The sequence below is a fragment of the Panthera onca genome, chromosome D1 (genome assembly GCF_046562875.1).
Source record: "Panthera onca isolate mPanOnc1 chromosome D1, mPanOnc1 haplotype 2, whole genome shotgun sequence".
Lineage (NCBI taxonomy): Eukaryota > Metazoa > Chordata > Mammalia > Carnivora > Felidae > Panthera > Panthera onca.
In genome coordinates, this window is record NC_138348.1 from 99,038,451 (window position 1) to 99,062,304 (window position 23,854).

General features: G+C 49.8%; 3 protein-coding genes across 16 annotated transcripts in view; all 3 read right to left on the reverse strand.

The window, feature by feature from the left end:
* Window positions 1–8,936: 8,936 nt before the first annotated feature.
* Window positions 8,937–13,629, reverse strand: TMEM25 (transmembrane protein 25). 5 transcript variants are annotated; one of them, XM_060604897.3, is made up of 8 exons: window positions 13,530–13,629; window positions 12,919–13,012; window positions 12,318–12,629; window positions 11,595–11,885; window positions 11,258–11,389; window positions 10,899–10,929; window positions 10,642–10,742; window positions 8,937–10,507 (listed from the first exon to the last, which is right to left on the reverse strand). In XM_060604897.3, exons 2-8 carry the CDS (start codon window positions 12,986–12,988, stop codon window positions 10,317–10,319), a joined length of 1,128 nt encoding a protein of 375 aa, XP_060460880.3. In that variant the 5' UTR covers window positions 12,989–13,012; window positions 13,530–13,629; the 3' UTR covers window positions 8,937–10,316. The 5 variants fall into 5 exon arrangements, with proteins under 5 accessions (XP_060460880.3, XP_060460879.3, XP_060460881.3 ...); XM_060604896.3 differs by having other exon boundaries at window positions 12,919–13,090; XM_060604898.3 differs by having other exon boundaries at window positions 13,433–13,629.
* Window positions 13,630–13,752: 123 nt separating this feature from the next.
* On the reverse strand, window positions 13,753–17,706 carry TTC36 (tetratricopeptide repeat domain 36). The gene is made up of 3 exons (XM_060604903.3): window positions 17,527–17,706; window positions 16,797–16,985; window positions 13,753–14,047 (listed from the first exon to the last, which is right to left on the reverse strand). Exons 1-3 carry the CDS (start codon window positions 17,642–17,644, stop codon window positions 13,785–13,787), a joined length of 570 nt encoding a protein of 189 aa, XP_060460886.2. The 5' UTR covers window positions 17,645–17,706; the 3' UTR covers window positions 13,753–13,784.
* A 622-nt stretch (window positions 17,707–18,328) lies between these two features.
* Window positions 18,329–23,854, reverse strand: part of KMT2A (lysine methyltransferase 2A) — an 86,009-nt gene continuing 80,483 nt past the window's right edge. For all 10 annotated transcript variants that reach the window (XM_081790364.1, XM_060604888.3, XM_060604892.3 and 7 more), the window contains one exon: window positions 18,329–23,474. In XM_081790364.1, the coding sequence (XP_081646490.1) occupies window positions 23,199–23,474 (276 nt within the window). In that variant the 3' untranslated portion in view covers window positions 18,329–23,198. The remainder of the gene's footprint in view (window positions 23,475–23,854) is intronic.

Sequence of the window (23,854 nt, forward strand, 5' to 3'; positions counted from 1 at the left end):
CGTGAGCCACGTGGTGGCCTTACTACACATAGGAACACTAGACAGCACCTCACTGCTATGCTTGGGGGTCATTTTAAATGTTTGTATTTTTATTTTTGAGAGCGAGAGAAAGCACATGAGCAGGGGAGAGGCAGAGAGGGGCGGAGGACCCGAAGCAAGCTCTCTGCTGACAGCAGACAAGATGAGGGGCTTGAAATCACAAACCGTGAGCTCGTGACCTGAGCCGAAGTCAAACACTTAACTGACCGAGCCACCCAGGCGCCCCTGCTTGCAGGTCATTTTAAATAGCAAAATCACCAACAATAAGCAGAAAACGTAGCAATACATAGAAAGTGCACAGAGCACTTGTTTCCAGTATGACGGCTAAAACCCGAAAGCAGAACGTCACCTTTCTCCGCCTCAGCATGGAAGGTAGGTGTCAGGTGACTTACATTTATCACTGCTCTGAGCATGTCTGCAAATAACCGTGAAAACACTACAAGTATCGATTGGGGATCGCAAACATATTTTAGTAAGCAAGTGGATTCACAAAGGCAGAATCTACAAATAACAGGGCTCGAGCGTACTTCCTGCCAAAGTCATTGTTCACGCATGGCCTTAGCTTACCTCGCCGCTCCAGCACAGCCCTCCCAGACATTGCTCAGTTGTGGGCTCCTCTCCTCAACACCTGTTGTTACTCCCTTCTGGCTCCTTGCTCTGTGGACCTAGAAAAAAATCCGGTAACTTCTTTACCTCAGTTAACCTAGCTATGAAACAGTTATCATAGTGGCACCTGGGTGGCTCGGTCAGTTAAGCGTCCGACTCTTGATTTCAGCTCAGGTCATGATCTCATGGTTCATGGGATCAAGCCCCGCATCAGTCTCTGCACTAACAGTGGAGCCTGCTTGGGATTCCCTCTCTCCTGCTCTCTGCCCCTTTCCCCCTCCCGCACGTGCTCTCTCTCTCAAAATAAACAAATAAACATTAAAAAAAATAAGTAAAAGGAAACAGTTACAACAAACACTAATTAACTCTTAGGCTTTCCCTGTGGGTAAAACTATGTGAGAAGATGAAGTGCCACAAAATGTAAGATGTAGTAACTATGTTACTAAGTATAAATTTTCAACTAGGCCTCTTGAGACTGCATTTGGCTGCTTTCTCCCTACCTCAAGATCCTCATTTTCCATAATCCCCCAAGGCAAAATACCAAACCAAACTCTGCTTGCTGTGCTCTACCCATATTCAGGAAGTCCCTCTTCTTCTTCTTCTTCTTTTGTTTTTTTTTTTTAATTTTTTAAATGTTTATTTATTTTTGAGAGACGGGGAGACACAGAATTCAAAGCAGACCCCAGGCTCTGAGCCATCAGCACAGAGCCTAATGCAGGACTCGAACCCATGAACCATGAGATCATGACCTGAGCCGAAGTGAGATGCTTAACTGACTGAGCCCTTTAATTTTTTTTTTTTTTTTTGATGTTTATTTTTGAGAGACAGAGACAGAGCGCAAGCAGGGGAGGGGCAGAGAGAGAGGGAGACACAGAATCCGAAGCAGGCTCCAGGCTCCGAGTTGTCAGCACAGAGCTGGATGTGGGGCTCGAACTCACAAGCTGTGAAATCATAACCTGAGCTGAAGGTGGACGCTCAACAGACTGAGCCCCCCAGGTGCCCCTGGAAGTCCCTCTTCTAACTAAACCTTTACACAGGCTATTTCCCCTGCTCGAAGTGTCCCTCACCTTCTCTGCTGACCCTAGGCTCTCAACACTTCGAAACAAACAAAATTGAACACAATATTTACATCTTCACTCTCTCCTTTCACCCTATACAATGATAGTATAAGAATAATAATTTTTAAAAAGACATAAACCAGCAAGGATAGATAATAGGAAAGAAAATGATGGGTGATTAGACAGCAACAGTTTTGGAATATGGGTAATGTATGGGGGTGTGAGGGGAGCCTGAAAGTTGCCTATAGAGACCGAGAAACTGATAAGCCATCTGACAGTGTAGAGCCCTGGAAAGGGTCAGGGGTTGAAATGCCAGATATTTCTGATGGCATGTGTACAGGGTGAGGCTGAAAACAGGAGAATTGGTTTAAGGTTTGTAGAAGGATTGGATACCCAGAAATGTCCCCATCTGTGCTGCCCACCTCTTCATCCCAACAGAAGGCGGGGGCTCTGGACATGAGAGTACAAGCAATCTGAGCAGGACAGTAAGAGGGTGGGGGCGCCTGGGTGGCTCAGTCGGTTAAGCGTCCCACCTCAGCTCAGGTCATGATCTCGCAGTTCACAAGTTTGAGCCCCGCCATCAGTCTCTGTGCTGACAGCTGGAAGCCTGGAGCCTGCTTCGGATTCTGTGTCTCCCTCTCTCTCTGCCTCTCCCCAACTCATGCTCTGTCAAAAATAAATAAAACTTGAAAAAAAATTTTAAATAAATAAAATAGGGGCGCCTGGGTGGCTCAGTCGGTTGAGCGGCCGACTTCAGCTCAGGTCATGATCTCGTGGTCCGTGGGTTCGAGCCCCGCGTCGGGCTCTGTGCTGACAGCTCGGAGCCTGGAGCCTGTTTCAGATTCTGTGTCCCCCTCTCTGTGACCCTCCCCTGTTCATGCTCTGTCTCTCTCTGTCTCAAAAATAAATAAACGTTAAAAAAAAAAAATTAAAAAAAAAATAAATAAATAAATAAAATAAAATAAATAAGTAAAAGAAGAGGGTAATACAGAAGAATGAGCCATGAGACCCTCAGCCCCCTTCCATGCTTATACCTCCAAAGCAGAATATTGCAAGAGTCCTCTCTTGGCAAGATGATCAGCCAAAGAGAAAAGACCTATAGATACTGTCAGGGAGTCTTGAAGCAAATAGCAAATATCTGTTTGCTCTCATTTCATGTGTGTGTGCACCTGTTTGCAACTCTCATGTTAAATATCCATGTACAGTCAGAGATTGCCAGACATTTGAAGAAAACCAGAAAAATAGAGACTAAAACTGGCAGAACAAAGGAAATCAGAGAAACAAAGCAGGTAAGCTAAGAAAATTAACAATAGTATTCATAGAGCAGTAGTTCTCAAACTTGGTTGCACATTAGAATCAACTGGAGATCTTTTATTATTTTTTTTTAAGTTTATTTATTTATTTTTGAGGGAGGGTGAGTTGTGGAGGGGCAGAGAGAGAGAATCCCAAGCTGGCTCTGCACCACCAGCCAGCGTGGAGTCTGCCGTAGGACTCTAACCCACGAACTGTGAGATCATGACCTGCGCCCAAATCAAGAGCGGGACGCTCAGCCGACTGAGCCGCCCAGGCATCCCCAACTGGAGATCTTTAAAAAAATTTTTTTTAATGTTTACTTTTTGAGAGAGAGAGAGACAGACAGACAGACTGAGCAGGAGCAGGGGAGGGGCAGAGAAAGGGAGACACAGAATCTGAAGCAGGCTCCAGGCTCTGAGCTGTCAGCACAGAGCCCAATGCGGGGCTCAAACTCACGGACCATGAGATCATGACCTTAGCCGAAACTGGACGCTTAACTGACTGAGCCACCCAGGCACCCCTGGAGATCTTTTAAAGAAAAGTTGCCTCTCACAGACAACACACCAGACTAATTAAATCACAATCTCTGGAGGCAGGATGCAGGAATCCATATTTTTTCTAAGCTCCTCAGAGTATTTCAAGATGGAGACAAATTTGAGAATTGCTATTACAGAGAGATGAGCAGATTCTACATCTGTGAAGTCAGGAGACTTGACAAAAGGAACATGAAGCAAGAAGATAGAACCATTATAAACATTTATACACCTAATAACAGACCTCAGAACATATAAAGCACAAGTTGACAGAATTGAAGGGAGAAATAGTTGTACAATAAGAGCTGGAAACTTCAATACCTCACTATCAATAATGGATATAACAGTGAAACAGAAGATATATAAGGAAACAAAGGGCTTAACACAGTGAACTGACTAACTCTGTCAGACAAAGGCAGAACACCTTGTCCAGCAGCAAGAGCATACTTCTTAGGTGCCCATGGGACAATTGCCAGGATAGGTGCTATGTTAGGCCACAAATTAAGTCTCAATAGATTTCAAAAGGTAGATATCATACAAAGTATCCTCCCTGACCACGAGATGAAGTCACAAATCAATAACAGAAGCAAAACTGAAAAACCCATAATTTTGGGAAAATCAGAGAATATGCTCTGAACCAATGGGTCAAATAAGAAATCACGAGAGAAGGGCACCTGGGTAGCTCAATCGGTTAAGTGTCTTGATTTTGGCTCAGGTCATTATGTCACAGATCAGGGGATCGAGGCCTGTGTTAGGCTCTGCACTCACAGCACAGAGCCTGCTTGGGATTCTCTCTCCTTCTGCTCCTCCACCATGCACACGTGTGCTCTCTCTCTCTCTCAAAATAAATAAATATTTTTAAAAAAGGGGGGGGCACCTGGGTGGCTCAGTTGGTCAAGTGTCCGACTTCAGCTCAGGCCATGATCTCGCGGTTTGTGAGGTCAAGCCCTGCATCGGGTCTGTGCTGACAGCTCAGAGCCTGGAGCCTGCTTCAGGTTCTGTGTCTCTCCCTCTCTCCACCGCTCCCATGCTCGTGCTCTGTTTCTCTCTCTCTCAATAATAAATAAACGTTAAAAAAATTAAAAAAAAAAAAGAGGTCTTAAAAAAAAAGAAATCAGAAAAAAATTAGAAATCTAATTTCTAGGGAAATTAGAAAATACCTAGAGACAAATGGAAATGAAAACAGAACATACCAAAATTTACAGGACGTGGCAAAAGCAGTGCTCAGAGGATATTTACATTTAAAAAAGGTCACACATTAACAATCTAACTTTACAACCTGAGAAACTAGGAAAAAATAGAACTAAACCAAACCCAAAGCTAGCAAAAAGAAGGAAATGATAAAGATTACAGCAGAATTAATAGAGAATAGAAAAACAAAAAGAAAACCAATAAAACCCAAAATTGGTTCCTCAAAAAGATTAACAAAATTAAAAAGCCTTGGGGTGCCTGGCTGGCTCCACCGGTTCAGCATCTGACTCTTGATCTCTGGGGTCACGAATTCAAGCCCCATGTTGGGGTAGAGTTTACTTTAAAAAAAAAAAAAAAAAAAAGCAGGGTGCCTGGGTGGCTCAGTCGGTTTAAGCGTCCAACTCTTGATGTTAGCTCAGGTCATGATCTCATGGTTCATGGGTTTGAGCCCCACTCAGGCTTCACACGGACAGTGTGGAACCTGCTTGGGATTCTCTCTCTCTCAAAAGAAATAAACTTAAAAAAAGTACCTAGGATCAGATCATGTAGGGCCTTCTAGGCAATAAAAGGGTTGAACAGATTAAATTACTGGTAATAATTCTTCACTCACCTATAGTATGCAGCCCCCTCTTACCATGGCTTCATGATAAGCACAGGATGGTTCCTTATCTTTTGATTTGGAGTTGGACCATATGACTTGCTCTGGGAGGTGAAAACCAACAACAACAAATTGGTTAACCTAATGAGATGAACAAATTTCTAGAAACATAAAACCTACCAAGACTGACAAAGTAGAAAGTCTGAGAGACCTGTAGCTAGGAAGGAGATTGAATCAGTAATCAAAATTTTAAAATCAAAGTAGAACAGATTGCTGGTTCCAAGAGGCAATGGGGGATGAGAGAAATGAGTGAACTTCTGTTTTTGAGTTTAAATAAATGGAATAAAATTTTCTAAAAAGTAAAATACACATCACATGAAACTTGTCATTGTAACCATTTTTAAGTATACAACTCAGTGGCATTTAAGTACATTCACAGTGTTGTACCACCATCACCCCCATCTAGCTTTAGAACTTTTTCATCATCTCAAATTGAAACTTTGTTCCCATTAAACAGTAACTCCCACCTCCCCTTCCCCACAGCCCCTGGTACCTTCTCTATTTCTGGTTTCTATGGATTTGCCTATGTTAGGTACCACTTAAGTGGAATCATACAAAATGTGTCTTATTGCATCTGGTTCATTTCACTTAGCATAATGTTTTCAAGGTTCATCCACCTTGTAGCATGTATCAAAATTCCCTTCCTTTTTAAAAGGCTGAATAATATTCCATTGGGTATAGGTCACATTTTCTTTACCCATTCATCTGCTAAGGGACATTTGAGGTGTTCCCAATATCGGCGATTGCAAACGATGCTGTTAAAACTGGTATGTAAATGTTTGAGTCCCTGCTTTCATTTCTTTTGGGAATAAACCCAGAAATGGGATTGCTGGTTTAACTTTTTGAGGAACTGCCATACTGTCTTCCACGGTGGCTGCACCATTTTACCCACCCACCAGCAATGCACAAAGTTGAGCATTAATTTTTACAAGTCCTCATCAAACAGCTATTGTGTCGGGAGGAATTCAGTAAAACAAAGTCCAGGTGAGAGAATGCAACCTGAGCTATGCCTCCCCAAATGTTGGACTGCTGTACATTCAAGGTCAAGGTAACAAACAACATGCCTATTGTTGGAGGGTAAAGATCAAAGATTAGGTAGGGGTGCCTGGGTGGCTCAGTTGGTTGAGTGACCGACTTCGGCTCAGGTCATGATCTCACAGTTTGTGAGTTCGAGCCCCGCATCGGGCTCTGTGCTGATGGCTCAGAGCCTGGAGCCTGTTTCAGATTCAGTGTCTCCGTCTCTCTCTGCCCTAACCCACTCATCCTCTCTATCTCAGAAATAAATAAACATTAAAAAAAATAAAAAAAAATAAAAAAACAGATCAAAGATTAGGTGACTGAGCTATATTAAAAACTTCCCAGGAAAGAGACAACTGTCATGTCAGGGACATATGTAGTGCTTGAAAACTTCATGATCCTTAGGTAAAAAAAGATCTGAGAAATATCAGAGAAGGAACTAGATCAGGAATCCCCTCCCAATATTTTATTATAAAAAATTATAAAAGAATTTTGGAAGAATTATATGTATATATCTACCACCCAAATCCTACAACTAACCTTTGGCTAAATTTGTTTTCTCAGATATCCATCCCTCTATCCATTCATCAGTCCATCTTGTTTTTTGATACATCTCAAAGGAAGTTAGAGATATCAATACACTTCATCCTAAACACTTTATCATGCACATAATTAACTGGAGTTCAATATTTACTTATGGTTGTCAGGTGAAATCTATATATAGTGAAATGTACAAATCAAATACCATTTGATGATCTTTAAAACTACAGCTTTAGGGGCACCTGGGTGGCTCAGTCAGTTGGGTGTCCAACCTCAGCTCAGGTCATGATCTCACGGTTTGTGGGTTCGAGCCCCACTTTGGGCTCTGTGCTGACAGGTCAGAGCCTGAAGACTGCTTCAGATTCTATGTCTCCTTCTCTCTCTGCCTCTCCCCCACTTGTGCTCTGTATCTGTCAAAAATAAATGTAAAAAAAATTTTTTTTTTAATAAATAAAACTACAGCTTTATTGGGGTGCCTGGATGGCTCAGTCCATGGAGCACTCAACTCTTGATTTCAGGGTCGTGAGTTCGAGCCCAACATTGGGGGTAGAGTTTACTTAAAAAAAAAAAAAAAAAAAAAAATTACAGCTTTATTGAGATATAATCTGTATTCCATAAAGTTCACCCCTGTAAAGCATATAGTTCAGTGTTGGTCTATTCACAAAGTTGTGCATCAGTCACCACTAATTCCAGGACATTTTCATCACCCCAAAAAGAAACCCCTATTCATCAGCAACTATTCCCCATCCTTCCCTCCCTCCAGTCTCTGGCAACCACTAGCCTGTTCCGTCTCTGCCCATCCTGGGCATTTCATATGAAAGGAGTCACACGTGGCCTTTGGGCTTAGCTTCTTCGTTCAGCATGTTTGCAAGGTTCACCCAAGTTGTCATCTGATGGGCTTTGACTTGCATAATGAGCAGGCTTTTTCATCTGCATTTTCTCAGAAAAGAGTCTCATCAAATTCTCCAAGGGGTCTGGGACTCAACGAAGGAACAAGGAATCTCGGATGCTAGGGATACGTCTAGAGAACTGGAACACTAGTTTCAAAGTCCACTGCATCACAAATACTTGCAAGGATGGATTTGCCACGAAGAACCCACTTTTCTGACGAGGTAAGACCATGAGGGCAACCGAGGGGATGCACAGGGCTTGTAGCCTTGCCAAAGAACCACCAAGGAAAGGGCTCCGGGACCTCCCAAAGGAAATGGCAGAGGACAGTCAACAGAATCGACAGCAAGGCACCCTGGCCTTTAGAAGTTCTAGGCCCAAGCAGCTTGCAAACAAAACCAGCAGAGGCTGGGGACACCTGGGTGGCTCAGTTGGTTAAGCATCTGACTCTTGATTCCGGCTCAGGTCGTGATCTCACTGTTCATGAGTTCGAGTCCTGCATCAGGCCTGCTTGGGATTCTCTCTCTCTCTCTCTCTCTCTCAAAAATTCCTCTGGGGAGGCTGGGGCAGCCTTAGTCCCTCCCATGAAGGAAAATACCCTACAGAACAAGAGAGAAGGGAGGGAGGTAGCCGGAAAATTCAGAGCTACGCAAGCCAAGCCCATCTTTGTTCAAGAAAATAGGATATAAATCTGCCCTCAAAAACTTCATCCCATTTCTAGTCTTTTTTTCTCCCTTACGATCCTCCAGAAACAAATTCGGGAAATCAAAGCCTAGTCTGAGCCTTCCGTACCTCTAGTCAGGACAAAAGGGCTAGCATGGCTTAGCCACACTCCTGAGAGATGGAGAGTCTGGCAAGCGAGACTCAGTGGCTGGAGAGCTGGGGTCCCTGCGCCAGGACTCCCGAAATAGAAAACACGAGCCTTGCCGCTGAGAACAGTGTAATTAAAGAAGTAACGTTATTTTTAAAAATAAAAGATCCGAAGCAAACAACGTAGAGTGATAAAATTTAACAGAGTTGAATAGTGGATACACAGGTGTTTCCCCTACTTAATGTGTGATTTAAAGATTTCGTTTTAACACCATCTACGAAGAAATGAACAGACGTGTCACATTCGTTGAGTCAAGTTTATTAAATTTACCATGTGCTCAGCACTGTCCTAGGCAGGAACATGAGAAAAATTACAAAACAAGGTTTCAACAAGGGAAAAATATACTCTGCACTGTATTAATTTGCAATCATTTCCATGTTGCTTTCCAAAGAGTTCTTAGATTGTTCTGTGGTGTGTGGTCCCCTCTTTCTCCATGTTCCCCTAAAGCTTCTAGCTCTGTCAAACAATGTGCCACTATGACCATCCCCTGAAGAAGAGGATGGACAGGAAGAGCGGCTTCCTGCCGATGAGGCAGTTAGGGAATGGTCATGGGGTCCCATGGTGGGGAGACATGCCAAGAGGGAAACTGTCAACCCCGAGGGCTCAGGGCGCTCACAGCGATTCACACGAAGGCCAGACTTAGGGAAGCCAAGGAGAGGGCCCAGAGGCCCTCACTTACCCCCTCCCCAGGGGATGTGCTTAAAGTGCTAACATAGGAAGAAGATGATGCATAGCTACATGCGGTCTTGGGTGCCCCTAGACTTCCCATCTCCCTCTTCTCCTCCTGACTTGTGCTAATACCAGGCACTGGCACCACCGGGGGCCAGGTCAAGGGAGAAGTTTAGTGCCCAGTGAAGAAATGGGAGAAGGTCCAACATATAACCTATGATGCCCAAGAGGAGGCACAGACAGAGAAGGGCAGAGAGGTATGCGGCAAAAGGGACTGGATTGTGCTTGGCCCTTCCCCTTGGGCCAGGGGTTGGTTCCTGTGCAAAGGGCAGTTTGGTTCCCGATAGCTCTCCGGGTCCTAAATCTTCCCTGAGGGAACAAAGCTGCATAGCAGGGGAAGGAAACTGAAGACATGCTGGGCCCTCCCTCTCCCCCACCCGGGCATGCCCCCATGCCAGCCGTACAAAGCGCTAAGGGTACTGGCGTGTGACACAGGGCAGGCCCAGACCACACTCGGCAGGCGCGTGCCACAGTCAGATGCTGGATGACCTGCCAACACACCTGGATAAGAGCTCCACCCGCCTGCGCACAAGCATCAGTGAAAGCCCCCAACCTGAGTTAGAACAAGGGGCTAAGGTCCAGCTGGTGGCTCTGCCAAGGAGATCTGTGCCCTGAGGGCCAGATCCCAGTGAAAGGTGTCACGTGGATGACAGAGGGCACCCTAGCCAGAAGGGCGAGCAAGAGTGGTAGCGGCACGACCTGGCCACAGAGCCAGGCAGAGGCTGCCTTGGAGGAGGAGGAGGGGGCCCAGGAGCCAAGAGGGCACGCACCCCCGCCCCCAATTTCGCCCGGCTCAGAGCCAGATCTCATCACTGCTCACACTGGACACTCGATAGATATAGCCCAGCATTGGGAGCCGGATGAAACCTGCAAGGTCAAAGATGCCGTGAGTCTCAGTAAGCCTCACTGCCTGGAAGCTTGGAGACCCAGAGGTCTCTGGCATAAGCACAAGGGCTGGGGAGGAGAGGAGGGGGGCCGTGGGCCCATGCCCCTGTACCTCGGCTGGTAAGGAGGCCACCAGGCTCCGGGCCCAGCAGCTCCGGCCGGCTGCTGTTCTGAGCCATCTGCCGGTCTGCTGGTTTCTCTGTTGGGTGACAAACGGGGTGGTGCCCACGATGAGGAGTGTGCCTGACAAGGCCTAGCCCCTCCTAGTACCACGGTCTCTCTTTTCCTCAGAAGCACCTCTGAAGATAAAGCGGGGACAAACAAAGGGTGTACCTCTGGAATCCGGAGTGAGGTCGTTGAGCTGGAGGTTGGACGGGAGGGACATGTTCTCCCGTGGCAGGCGCACGTTGTTGAGTTTTAAGTTGTTGGAGTCACTACAGGGTGGACAGAGCCCGGGATATGCCCTAGCTCCAGCAGGCACAGATTCCTGCTTGGGGGCCCATTCCAGAACTAGGGAGAACCCCGGGTTTCCAACCGTCCCCGTGCCGCATCTCAGTTCAGCTCAGCCAGCCAGCCCCAGGAAGAGTTACCTAGAGATCAGAGATGGGCGCCGGGAGGGGCCTGGGGAGAAAGAAACCACACACTTTCTCAGGGTGCCTACTCACTCTGGGCTCTTCCCCGATGCCCTTTCGGACCCAGGACCCCCAGGACCCCCAGGCAAGGATCTCGCCAATGCCCAGCCTCTGGGACAGACTGGGTTCCCAGTGCTCAGCCCTGAGTTGCATCTGGTTTTACACATGGCCATGCCCAGGGAGACCCTTTCTGCCGCTCGTCAGAGAGGACTTGCTCTGCCTAGCCCCACATGCTGCCCTCGCTGCTCCTCCTTCTCCCTGCCCCTCAGCCATCCTCTCTCTGCCCAGCCCCCTCCCCCTCCTGGCTCTGGACCTACCTTTGGTCTTCTTCTCTTTCCTGCAGACCAGGCAGGCCACCAAGGTGCTGAACCCCACCAGCGTGCCCAGGGCAAGCCCTCCCGCCACAACGATGCCCAGCAGCGGCACTTCCACTCGGGTGGCCAGGAGCCCTGCAAGTTGTCCTCTGGTTAGGTTCTAAGTGGGCGGGGTCCCCAACTCTGAGACGCTACAGGTGCCACTCAGTGCTCCTTGCCCAAGGTGGGCGGCACAGCTCGTTCACGAGACTCACCCAAAGGGCAACTAGTCGTCCCGTTTATGTACCGTCATCCTGCACCCACCCGAGGCTTTGCCGGGCCAGTCGCTGGCAGTGCTCACCCGGGGCCGGAAGCGAGGCGCCGGTGACACCCACGTCGTTGGCGGCCACCACGGACAGGTTGTGCGCCAGGCTGCGGAGCTGCAGCTGCACTGTGTGGTTAGTGAGCCAGGGGTAGCTCTGGGCATCCAGCACCAGGAAGTCAGAGGCGTTGACAGTCACCGGCCCATCCTGGTCGGTCCAGGTCACGTTGGCAGGTGGGTTGGCACGCACCAGGGCAAAAAGGACAACCAGGAGGCCTGGGCCCTGAGCTTCCTGGTACTTGGCCCCAACCTGGGCAATCTCTGGTTTAACTGGTACAAAGCAGAAGCCAACATATTCTCACCACACCTCTCGTACTCCTTGCCCACTCTTCCCAAACCCAGGAGCGAGCCGGGGGCCTCGACCTCTCCTTTAAAAGGCTCTGGGAAACAGGATGGTTGGGTGTCCCTGAGAGGCAGCATGTCATAGTGACCAGCAGCAGAAACACAAGAACCAAGCTGCCTGCATTCGAATCCTGGCTCTGCTTATGAGCCGTAGGACTTAACCAATCTGTGGCTCAGTTTTCTCACTTGTGAAACGGGGATAACAGTAACAATCACCTCATAGGATCACCCTGAGGATGATGTGAGTTCATATCTGCAAAGTACGTGTGTGTTAAATGCTCTATCAGACCACCTGCCTGGTGGCTGTTGGGGGTCCCAGGGCAGAGAACCTCTCTCCTTGCCCATCTCAGAGGCACTCACATTGCACATTGAGGATGACCGAGGCATTGGCTGACCGGCCACTGCCCGGGTCCTGCAAGGAGCAGTTGAGCTCATGCTGGGCCCTCTGGGCAGTAACAGTGAAGGTGCTGGTGCCTCCAGAGAAGGCCTCTCCGCCCACGCTCAGCAGTCTTGAGGTGCTGGCCTCCTGCAGTTGTCCATCCAGGTACCAGGCCAGTTGGGGGGTCCCAGGCCCCCCTGCCACCCGGCAGGTGAAGGCGTGGCGTTCGTTTTCTCGAAGTGCCCGCTCGGCCCAGGTCTGACCATCAATCTGTGGTGCCAATTCCCCCCAACCTGGAACACAGCAGGGAGTTGTGGGGAGAGCTGGGAGAAGGTCGGTACTGGGGTACTGGCCTGTGACCAGCACGACATCCGCTTACAGAGGGGCAGAGGACCAGGGGCCAGTGCACTTGGTTAGGTTCGCTCACCAGGAATTGGCTGGACCCTGGGGAGGTGGGTGAGGGGAAGCCAGCTCTGGTCCCTGTGGCCTGAAGCGGGTTCCCAAACCCAAGGTGCAGACAAAGAGGGGAAAGAGGGGGGTTGCCCCCAGAAGTGCTCGGCCAAGGGGTAAACGGGGGTGTACCTGAGCTCAGAAGGGCTGGCAGGAGCAGCAGTGTATGCGGGAGGGCAGCTGGGCCTGGGGGCAGCGCCATGGTGGCTCAGGCCTGGGCCCCAGGCTGCCGAGAGAAGGGGGCGGGCCTCGACGTTAGCCAGGTGACCGCACGCAGGCTCGGTAATTCCTCCGGGAATTTACTCTCCAGAAACAAAAATAAACCGTGCACCAACACACAAATAGAGCCTGACCCGCAGCGGCGAAGACGAGGACGCGAACAGCCCAGCGCCAAGGCCGGAGCCGACCCAGTGGCTACCAACCCACCTTGCGGGCTCAGAACCCGGCGCCGCCCCCAAGGCACCATCAAGCGCCGGCTCGCGGACGCAGAAACCGCGCGCCACCGCGCAGCCCGCACTGGGCGGCTCGCGCGCACGCGCACAGGCGGACACGCGGCGCAGTGCCCCTCCCCCAAGGGGACCGTCCTCCGGACCCCTCTCTCCCACTCCCCTTTACCCTCCCTTCCGTGGCCCCACGCCCCCTTTACCACCCTCCGGGGACCAGGCGGAAGCGGGCCGGCACGGCGGAGGTCCGGGCGGCGGGGGTCGCACGACAGCTCCGCCCCGCCGCCCCAGGCGGCTCACCTGGCGCCCTCCCCACGCTCCTGCCGAGCGACTGCTCCTGTCTGCGGGGCGCTGCAGTCCGCGGCGGGGCCGGGCGGGGCCAGGCGGGGCCAATCAACGCCCGAGCACGCCCACCCGCCCCCTCCCCTTCCCGCCCCGCCCCGCCCAGCTCCCCGGACCCCGGCCGACCACGAAGTGCCCTGCCGCTGCGGGGCCGGCGGCTGGACGCAGACACGGACGCGAGTGGCAGAGAGCCGGCAGCTTTATTGGGTCGTCTCAGCGGCCGTTGCGGGGCGCGCGCAGCTGCCGCATCATGTCGGCCAGCATGCGGTTGCACAGCGCGGCGTAGGGGTTGAGCAGCACCAGCTGGCGCCGCGCGAACGGGCTGCCCAGCCGCGCCGCCCGCTCGAAGTCCCTGCGGGCGTCGTCGTCCCGGCCCTGCAGCCGCGCCAGGAGCCCGCGCTGCACGAAGCCCTGGCGGGCGGCGCGACCCCGGCCGCCGCTCAGCGCCACAGCGCGTTCCAGGTCCTCCAGGGCGCCTGCGGGACGGAAGGCGGTCAGAACCGAGGCCCCGGGGCAGGGCCACCCAACACCCGCCTGCCCTTGCTCCTCGTCACACGTGCACACTGGAGGAGTTGGCCACACTTGCCCCGGGCCGCACAGCCAGTTTAGTGACAGAGCTGAGACTGTGGTCCCTATCACCTTTCACCATCGAATACACCAAAACGTGAAGGGTGCTGGGACGATTTTGAATGGTCACTATGGTCATGAATCTGGCTCATTGTCCAGCAGAAGCAGGCCGTTTTTTCCAGTCATAGGCCATTAAGTATCTACCACGTGCCAGGTGGCTGAGTCTGAATCTCAAAGTCCAAAAAATGTATCATGTACTGACAAGCATTTCTTACAAGTATAATAAAATCCATTTCTCTTTCTTTTCCTTTTGAAGGCATTCCTCTCCCCTTATTCAGTGTATGCTTTAAAACAACTTTTTCCTGGCGCACTTGGGTGCTTCAGCAGGTTAAGCAGCCGGTTTGGGCTCAGGTCATGATCTCATGGTTCATGAGTTCGAGCCCAAGTGGGCTCTGTGCTGTCAGCCCCGAGTGCTTGAGGTCCAACTCTCTCTGCCCCTCTCGCGCTCTGTCAAAAGTAAATACACAGGGGTGCCTGGGTGGCTCAGTCGGTTAAGCGGCCGACTTCGGCTCAGGTCATGATCTCGCTGTCCGTGAGTTCGAGCCCCGCGTCGGGCTCTGGGCTGACAGCTCAGAGCCTGGAGCCTGTTTCAGATTCTGTGTTTCCCTCTCTCTGACCCTCCCCGTTCATGCTCTCTCTCTGTCTCAAAAATAAATAAACGTTAAAAAAATTTTTAAAAAAAAGTAAATACACATTAAAAAACGTATGTTTAAAACAGCTTCTCCCTCACCTGTTCTCCCTGCTGACTGCCTTTCCTCATTCTTTGTCTCCATGATCTTCCTTATTTTCTATCTATTTTCATTAAAGGAGGCCTTGGAGTCAGGGCTGGCCCCGCACATTGTCGTGTCTATCCTTCTCATGAAATACTCGGATTGGGCACTAAACTCTGAATTCAAACTCAGGCAGCTGTTGGTATTTTAGGGCCCAGCTGCAGTTTTTCTGGGCTCTGCCCAGGTCACTCATGCTCTCTAGTCTAAAGAGCTGTCAGGGCACGTGAGAAGCTCCAGCATCACCCTACAGAGAGGCTGATCTCTGTCCAGTCTCTGTGTGTTTTGATCCCAGAACCCAGCGAGGGCTAGGCTGCCCAGGCCACCCAGATGGTTAAGAAGCTCTCTGATCGGGGCGCCTGGGTGGCTCAGTCGGTTGAGCATCCGACTTCGGCTCAGGTCATGATCTCACGGTCCGTGGGTTCGAGCCCCGCGTCGGGCTCTGTGCTGACAGCTCGGAGCCTGGAGCCTGCTTCGGATTCTGTGTCCCCCTCTCTCTGTGCCCCGTCCCCGCTCATGCTCTGTCTCTCTCTCTCTCTCCCTCAAGAATAAATAAAACATTAAAAAAAATTTAAAAAAAAAAAAAAAAAAAAAAAGAAGCTCTCTGATCACAGAAACTCTCTGATCATAGCGTTTCTGGGTTTCCCTTGGAGGAGCCGGTCTGGAGGAGTGGAAAGCCTTTTCCAGGCAGCATCACCTCTGTTCCTCTCTGGGCTTTTTATCTACAGACTGTCCTCAGCTGCTTTTACAGCCCCACTCAGCCCCCTCCTGCCAAAGCCAGGCAACCAAGCCTGGAGAAGGGGTCCTTGGTTCCCCCCACTGTTCCCAGAATGTTCAAAACCCTTCAGGCTGGCGTTCCTGGCTGCAGGAGCACCTCAACCACCGTGACAGTTTTCTGTGGTTTACACCTTCAGTCTGCCCTCCGGTCTCCAGCACGGCCTTCTCTGTCCCATTGTCCCCCTTCCAGTCAGAGTTGCCCAAGGGCAGCAGGTTCAATCCAGTCACTCCCCAGTTAAAATCCTTTTAATGATTCCCCATGTGTTCAAGACACAGTCCAACCTGCCTAACGTTGCCATCAGGCCCCTGTTTACTTCTCCAGGCTCTACTCCACCCTCCCACCACTCCCCATTCCAGCCAGCCTGGAGTTCTGAAGTTCTCTGTACTTTTCCATGCCTTCTGGGTCTCTACCTGCCTGTACCTTCTCCCACTTCCTCTCCTCCATCCAGCTGCAGCCTCTTCACCCTTTCAAACTCGCCCCTGGCGGCAGGGGGTGGGGGGTGAGGGGTGGGGGGCAGACCCTGTGCTGAACCTTCTCAGCTTGTCTCTTGGTTGTGGGTCTGTCCCACCCCTCGGACCGTGAGCTTCTTGAGAAGCAGTAGCACAGGGGCATTAAGAGCACAGACCTTGGAGCCCCACCACCTGCTTCAAACCCCAATTCTGCTACAGTCTTCTTCTTCTTCTTCTATAAAAGGGAGGTGCCAATAGCACACAGCTTTGGGGGTTGTTGTGAAGTTACACGGAAAGTGCCAGACACCCGGCACGGAGTAGGAGTAGTTCCTGTGGGTGGTCTATCTCTCCTCTTTGTCCTAGCCCACCGCTACAACAGTAGACTCTCATTAAATGTTTGTTACATAAACGAATGGAATGCGATCTCTTTGACCTTCCCAATAGCCCCCAAGAGACTAGCAGGGCCCATGCGATAGCTCTTATAGGTAAGAACATAGGTTCCAGAACAGTCCCAGCCTCCAGGCCCCAGTCCCACAACCACTCCATCTCTGGTCTGTGGACCCCAGGGTCCCTTCTGTGGAAGTTCCAGGGCATCTCCCCTCACCTGCCACGTCTCCTTGGAGTCGGCGGGCCTGGGCTCGGTTGTTGTAGGCGGAGGCCCGCTCAGGCAGCAGGCTGATGGCTTGGCCAAACCTCTCCAGGGCCGTGCCGAGGTCGCCAGCCTCCGCTGCCATCACCCCTTGCAGCTCCAGGGCCTTGGATTGCTCCAACTGTGCTCGAGGGAAAACTCCATCTGTGTCAGGAAGGGAACAGGGAAGGGACAGGTGTGCAGCTGGGAGCAAGAAGCAAAAGCCAGCTGGAGCTTTGGAAAGCCGGGACCTGAGCCGGAGGGGTTGGCTGGGACGTAGGATTGGCTCAGGGCTTGGCTGGGAACGGTGCGGAACCCTGAATGCCTGCTGAGGCTGTGCATGTCGAGGTCAGAAACGTTGAGCAGAGCCCCTCCCCACCCCTTCCATCCTGTGGGGAGTGAAATGCCCCTGTTATGACAAAGATGTGAAAGTTTAGCACCTCCCCGCGGCCCCAGTACAGTTGGGCTTGGATTATGGGGTGGACTAAGTGGTGAGGGAAGGTCAGAGGTGTGAGGGCTGAAGGACAAATCCTGGCTTTCTCCTTTTGGCGGAGAAACTCTTGCCGAGCCCCCAGCCTGTGCACCAACGATCAGTAGACCTCGGATTCCAACCTCAACCGTCATTCAAGGGTCACGGAACAAGGGGCCTTGTGAGACTACCGTCCTCTGCCACCAGAGGAACACTGCCGTCCAAAGTCGAACTCACCTTCGTCTCCTTCTTCCTTCTCCACTTCCTCTCCCACGTCCAACCCAACAAGGTCTCCGAATGGGGTGTCAGGGTTGAAGATGGCCTGCAGCACTGCCTGATCATTGGGAGTCCCCATGGTGCTGGTGCCCCACTCCCAACTCCGAGCTGACTCAGGATGGAGGCAGGGGGGAAGGGGGCTGAGCCTCACAGCCAGCTCATCTGGAGGGCAGAGGTTCTGTTTGAGGTCCATCCCCCATGAGGAGTGTCTTGCAATCCTTGGCTGTAACGTAAACCCAACCTCATTTGGCCCGGGGTTAGCAACTCTGGCTTGGCAAAATATTTAAAAATGTTTCTTAACTCCCTCCCCCGGTCCTAGGGGGAACGAACAGAGTAAATAAATCCAATTTCTGCCTTAAGGTGGAGTGAGAGGGGGTGCTTCCTGAAATGCCTTCATTTTATTACATTCATAGATTGGGAGGAAGTCATTAGAAGCCCTCTTGATCGCCCCGTGGCTTTACAAAAAAAAAAAGAAAAGGGGCTATGCAGGAGATAAAGCTCTTCCTTTGTCCTCTTTATGCCCTCGTCATACCCAGGATTAATTAGGTCCCGGACACACACCGTTGATGAGGGAGGGAAGAAAACACCGTTCAGGGTCAGTGTGGAGTGGGGCCCGGTGCCCGGAGGAAGGCGAGGCAGAGAGATTCAAGGATTCCACCTTAAAAGAAAGGACTGTGGAAGGTACTTTGCAGTCAGGTCACAGGCCACTAGCTGCTCCGGTTCCTCCACCCCACCCAAAGCCAAAAGAAAGTTTGATCGTGTGCAGCAATAAACTTGACATGTTTATTAATTAAACTATCACTTAAATAAAAAAAAGTGCATAGAAAATAAACATGTTTAAAAACTCCTTTTTTTTTTTTTTACAACTATGTACACTTTTTACTTTTACATTCAGTCTTTCGTAGAGAGCTTTCAGCATTATTATTTTTTGAACTATTAAAGTATTTTCCTTCATCCCTGTCACAGGGAGTTAACACTGATGGACTTTAGACACATTTTTTCCTTTTTTTTTTTTTTTTTTTTTTTCTCTTTTTCTCTAACCAGAAGCTTGGAAGAACACAAGGAAAAAAACCAAAAGATCTGTTATACATGATAAAGTTGTCAAGAAATGTCTTATTTCTAGAAAAGAAGCTTGTCATCTGTTGAGCTTTTGAAACAATTATTCAACTACCTGTATTTACTAAAGAGACTGTTAAAAGTTCAATAAAAGAAACACCACAAGTCTATTTTCTTGGTTGAAAGACAGAACTAGAGTACCTCGGAACAAGATACCAGGAAAGCACAGAACACAATTTTCCCCTAAATGCAGGTGGTAACCCCAACATTCATAACCAAAAATAGAGAAACGAGGAGTACAGGTACTGACTGGCAACATTCACGGGCAGAAAAACTCCAGGTGACATCATTTCTGCATTCCTCTCTGATCCTAGGAATGGGTCGTTCCCCGGTCCCTTTATGGTTTGGGTCTCCCCCCAGGTTCGGAGGATCAGAGGAGCGCCAGACCGACACTTTCCTGCCACTACTATAGCAACTGTAACACAATCCTTATCTATAGTGTTAAGAGAATTAAAAGCCATGGACTGAACTAGGCTTTGTTACATGGTGCAATACTATATTAGTTCCTATATATATCATATTTATATTTATTTGAAAACCAAAACAAAACAAGTTGCAAGTTTTCAGAGTGTGAGACTTGACTGGTATTCGTGATTCGGCACAAAACCATCTGCTCGATAACCTTGTATTGCTTTAAAATGAAGGAAATGCAACATAAAATTACACCCAGCCCTTTGCAATGACCCGCTTTTCCTTTAAAAAGAAAAAGAAAAAAAACAAAAACAAAAAAAAACCAAAACCAAGAAAAACCCAAACTCGATTTCTAGTTTAAAAAAAAAAAAAAAAAAAAAAATCCCAAATCAAACTTAAAAGTTAACATCTGACAAGGTTTTGACCTTTAGTATTTTCAGATATTTGATTGAACGTCAGTCCTTTAGAAAGATACATTCATTAAAAGATTTTTTTTGTTTTTTGTTTTTTGTGGTTTTTTTTGTGTGTTTTTAATTTTGTTTTTATGTTGTTGTTGTTGTTGTATTTTTTAAATCAAGGGAGCTGCATGGTGCTCACTGCATTGGCCGGGGAGGGGAGGGGAGGGGTGAGGTGGGGTGGGGGGGCCGGGAGGGGGTTGACAGAGGCAAGCGGGGTGGCGGACCGTATCCCGGCAAAGGAGTCTGGTTGAAATCTTCCATCTAGCTGCCAGGGCTTCCCCCTGAATTCTGGTGATTGGTCTAAAACCAGGAGGGCTGTGCTGGAGGTGGTGGACGGTAACAGAGGGAGCCAGGGGACCAAGTTCCGGCCATAGGGTCAGCGCCATGCAGCTGTTCTGGTCACACAGTTGTCACTGGCCACCAGGAAATGCAGCCACAACAGGTTCTAGCAGCAAAGCTGTAAGGGAGCTGGCTCTCTCACTGAGAACTGACCAGGCTTGCAGCTGTGTTACTCCTTAGGGATTCGGGATGCCCCTTGGGGGGTTCCTGGGAATGACTCACCACAGTTCCTCGGTCTGCACTTTTGTGCGGAGATTCCCTTGGTCACTTTCAAAACAAACTCGGGTGTTTTTGGAGACAGATAGGCCGTGTTTTGTTTTTGTTTTTGTTTTTGTTTTTTTTTTTTTTGCCTTCTTTCCCTCTTGTAGGGAAACCTTAGCTTATTCCCCAAGTTGCTGGCAGGTATGCTGAATTTTGGCAATGGACTCGAGGCTGAGCTAGAAGAGGAATTACTCGTTTCTATGGTTGACGGGGAGTGAAAAGGCAAGGCAAACCATCTGCAGCTGGCAAGAGAAGGAAAGATGTGGTCCCTCCTCTGGCCTCAGGGTTTGGGATCGGTAGAAAGAGAACGAGGAGGGGGCTCACAGTACAGCATGGCCTAGCAGGGCAGTGACTAGGTCTATTTAGCTGAGTCTCCCCCAACCCCTGACTGGCCTTTGGGTCTTTCTCAAGGTGAATTCACGACCCATCAGTGCATTAATCGTTTCAGTAACAAATGCAGCTTAAGGTTTTTTTTTTTTTTTTTCTTAAAAAAAAAAAAAAGAAAAAAGAAAAAAAAAGGAGTAAAAGGATTTACAAAAAAACCTCACACAGTGCAATAATAAAGGAAACCAGACACTAGTGGGACCCCTAGGGCCACCGTATCTTGTTCACGGGCAAAGGAGGAAGGGAGGCGAGGTCTGGGTAGAGTGTTTTTCCCCAGTCCCCTGCTGGCACTTCTCCACGATGACAAGGAAGTCTCTGCCATCCTGGCCACAGTGCTGGGCTCCCTGCATGACAGCGAACACAGTGACAATGTTCCAGCAAAGCCACCAGACACAGTTCTTAAGGTCACGGAAGAACAGGAAGCCCAGGGTGGAAGGCACAGCAGAGCCATGAGTCCTGGGGCAGAGAGCGCAGGGCTGGGTCGTATTGCTTTGCTAGACTTCCATAGGAATGGGCTTCTCGTGGGAGAAAAGGGCGCCCTGCCCTCTACTGGACCGCACTGCTCTGAAACCCAGTGGCCGACAGAGGCAGAGAAAAATCTGCTTTATCGTGAGTGGTCAGACTGTGCTTCAGTTTCAACGGGCTGCCCCGAAAGAGGGCACAGGGGGATCCGTGGGTTCTTTGCAGGTATGAGGACCTGGCGGGCAGACGGAAAGGGAACGAGGTGACCGATGAGGCAGATGGTGATGGGAAATGTCAGGTTGCCATTCAACTTGGTTGCTATCTCTGAAGTAGGGAAAGATGAGGGAAATGTAGATCACACCTCTCGCCGCTCTGAGCTGGCCCCAGAAAGGAGAGAGCGAGTGCAGGAAAGAAGGGGGGCACTGCTGTGTCAGGATACTCCCACAGCCTTTTGAGGAGCTTCAACACGGGAAGGAGGGGAGTGGCCCAATGGAGTTGGGTGACCTTCCTTTTCCATTTATTGTCAAAGAGCAAACCCAGGACACGTTTATGTCAACAGGGCACAAACAAGCTACACATTAAACAACAAAAGTACACCTTCCAGGGGGAAGTTGGGCAGGAAAAACCAGACTTTGTGTGTACAGCTGAATATTTTCTCTAACTTCATCCTATGAAAATAAAAAATTATTAAAAACCGATCTTCTTTTAAATTAGGATAATACCGCGGTTTAAAAAATAGCCTTGTCGTAAGTGCTTCTCCCTATGAAGTGCTTCTCATAGAAAAATATACAAAATATATTTACATTTATAAAACCTTAAATAGTAAACTGTAAACAGAACAGAGTAAAATCCAATGACTTAATTTAACAGGTTCAGGACACCGTCTTGGGGAAAGGAAGAGAAGAAACATTTGATGCTGTTTTGACCACATCCTAAGGAGTAATCAGGGCAGTAGTGTCATTTAATTTACTTAATCTGTGGATTTTGCGCAGGTGGCAGAGGTCCCTCGATACAAGGTGGTCTAGTCCCCAAGTTTTGGGCCTTGAAATCTGATTAGTGTTCTGCCTTCAACTGGACACCGACCGTTTAAAAATGAAGTCTTCCTATGTCTCAACAAGGGGAAAATAAAGTCACCATGTCCTAGGAAGGGGGCCCAGGGGTTTGTCCTGGTTGTGATACTCTGGTTGTTGCATGATTCAGATCCTATGTAAATAATCTTTTTCCTCTTCTAAAAAATCATGCTACATATATTTCTTTAAAACTCTCAGCGGAGCCTTATGAAAACTCCGAATTCTGTCTGGTTCCGGCCAATGGCTCCTGTCCACTTCCCCACTGGGAGTGCTTACAGGCTCAGGGATCGGTTCGTAGGCACGTACTATGCCCAACAGGGGGTGTCCTTGAGCAGGGAGTCACTCCTCTCTACCACCCAGAAAGATCGGGAAAGCGGTGGGATGAGACAGGGGAAACGAAGAAAGTGGAGTGAGGAGAAGGAATGAGAGGGAAGCCACTCCCATCGTCAAGAAAGGTCATTGGCTGAGATAAGGCTCATGGGGGGAACGCTCCCACTTAAAGCCCACAGGCTCAATGTTTGGTGATTAATTGGCACAACCCCAAGACAGCCTTTTGACACCAAAGGTGCTAAGAATCCTGTCTCCCAACCAGAAGTGAACTCTCAAGCGGGAGGGTAGGAGGGAAAACCACCAGACCTTCTCTGTTTGTTCAACAGATGGCTACAGGCTGGGCCCGGCTGGCACACTATCAGGCATCCGACCGACTCTATTATTTGGGGCCCTGCCTGACCCCTCGCGTATAGTGCTTGGGAAAGGGCCGAGGCGGGGGTGGCAACTTCTCTCTGAGGAGACACTCAGGCCCAATGTCCCAACGTAACTAACCCTCTACAGGCTCCTTCCAGGCAAGTCTGCTCGCGACCCCACTTCCACTCTTTAACGGCATACAATCAGAAGGGGCCCCAGAAGAAAGCCGGTCACGGAGCTTTGCTTTGAGACCTCGTCTCTCTCTCCAGGACCGCGATCACATGTGTAATGCGAACGTGGGACGTAAGTAGGGGAGCCCGGCCATCACGGAGGCCCCTCAAACCGTGCCCACTCAATCCTGGAACTCCTAGCTGCTGGCAAAGGCCTTCAGCATCGCTTTGGATGGCCCCGGGTCCTCGTACTCCACCACCGGGGGAGAGGAGCAGCCTTAGTTTAGGAACTTCCGGCATTTCTTGGCACCACAGTTACAGGGTAGCTTGTTGCTGGCATCCTCGATGGGGAACTTATAGTCGTAAGTGAGTTCCTCCCCGCGGTAGATCTTGCGCATGGCAAAGATGACAATGTGCTTCTGCCCATCGATGTTGATGACCCGAGAGTAGCAGTTGGGCTCACAGGAGTGGTTGATGAAGCGTGCAGCGTTTCCATGCATGGTGGCGTCCACCACCTCGGAGTCATCAATTCGGAACATGTAGCAACCGATGCCCTACGCGTGAAGGAGAAAGGACACCTTGTTACTTAGCACAGCTCGGGCCGGGGACCACCTCCCAACCTTCTTCTGCTGTGGCCGACAGCCGCTGCTGAGAAAAGTTCCTTTTAGGAAAGCGCCTCCCATCTCTCCAGATCCTTCCGTAACAACCTCCGATACTCCAGCCGCCGCGCTAGAGGTTTCTTAATGTCTCCACGGGAAGGAGAGGCCTAAAACGTCGCGTCGCCATGTGCTTTCGGTCCAGTCAGACAAACCTACAAAGATTTTCTTTGGGTACCAATCCTTAAGGCAGATTCTGAGCTTTTCCTGGGGCCCACCATAGATTTTAAAGGTGTAAAAAAAAAAAAAAAAAGATGTTCAAAGTAATAAAATATCCT

What these genes read in the sequence shown, in the direction of transcription:
- TMEM25 (XM_060604897.3), bottom strand. Translation starts at nt 12,988, where the DNA reads ATGGCGCTGCCCCCAGGCCCAGCTGCCCTCCCGCATACACTGCTGCTC. An exon ending in GAAAGAGAAGAAGACCAAAG is followed by an intron (nt 10,930 to 11,257) that starts GTAGGTCCAGAG and finishes CTTTCTCCCCAG; the next exon opens with GCCCCTCCCGGCGCCCATCT. An exon ending in CCTCACTCCGGATTCCAGAG is followed by an intron (nt 10,508 to 10,641) that starts GTACACCCTTTG and finishes GTCACCCAACAG; the next exon opens with AGAAACCAGCAGACCGGCAG.
- TTC36 (XM_060604903.3), bottom strand. Translation starts at nt 17,644, where the DNA reads ATGGGGACTCCCAATGATCAGGCAGTGCTGCAGGCCATCTTCAACCCT. An exon ending in GAAGGAAGAAGGAGACGAAG is followed by an intron (nt 16,986 to 17,526) that starts GTGAGTTCGACT and finishes TTCCTGACACAG; the next exon opens with ATGGAGTTTTCCCTCGAGCA. An exon ending in ACTCCAAGGAGACGTGGCAG is followed by an intron (nt 14,048 to 16,796) that starts GTGAGGGGAGAT and finishes TCCGTCCCGCAG; the next exon opens with GCGCCCTGGAGGACCTGGAA.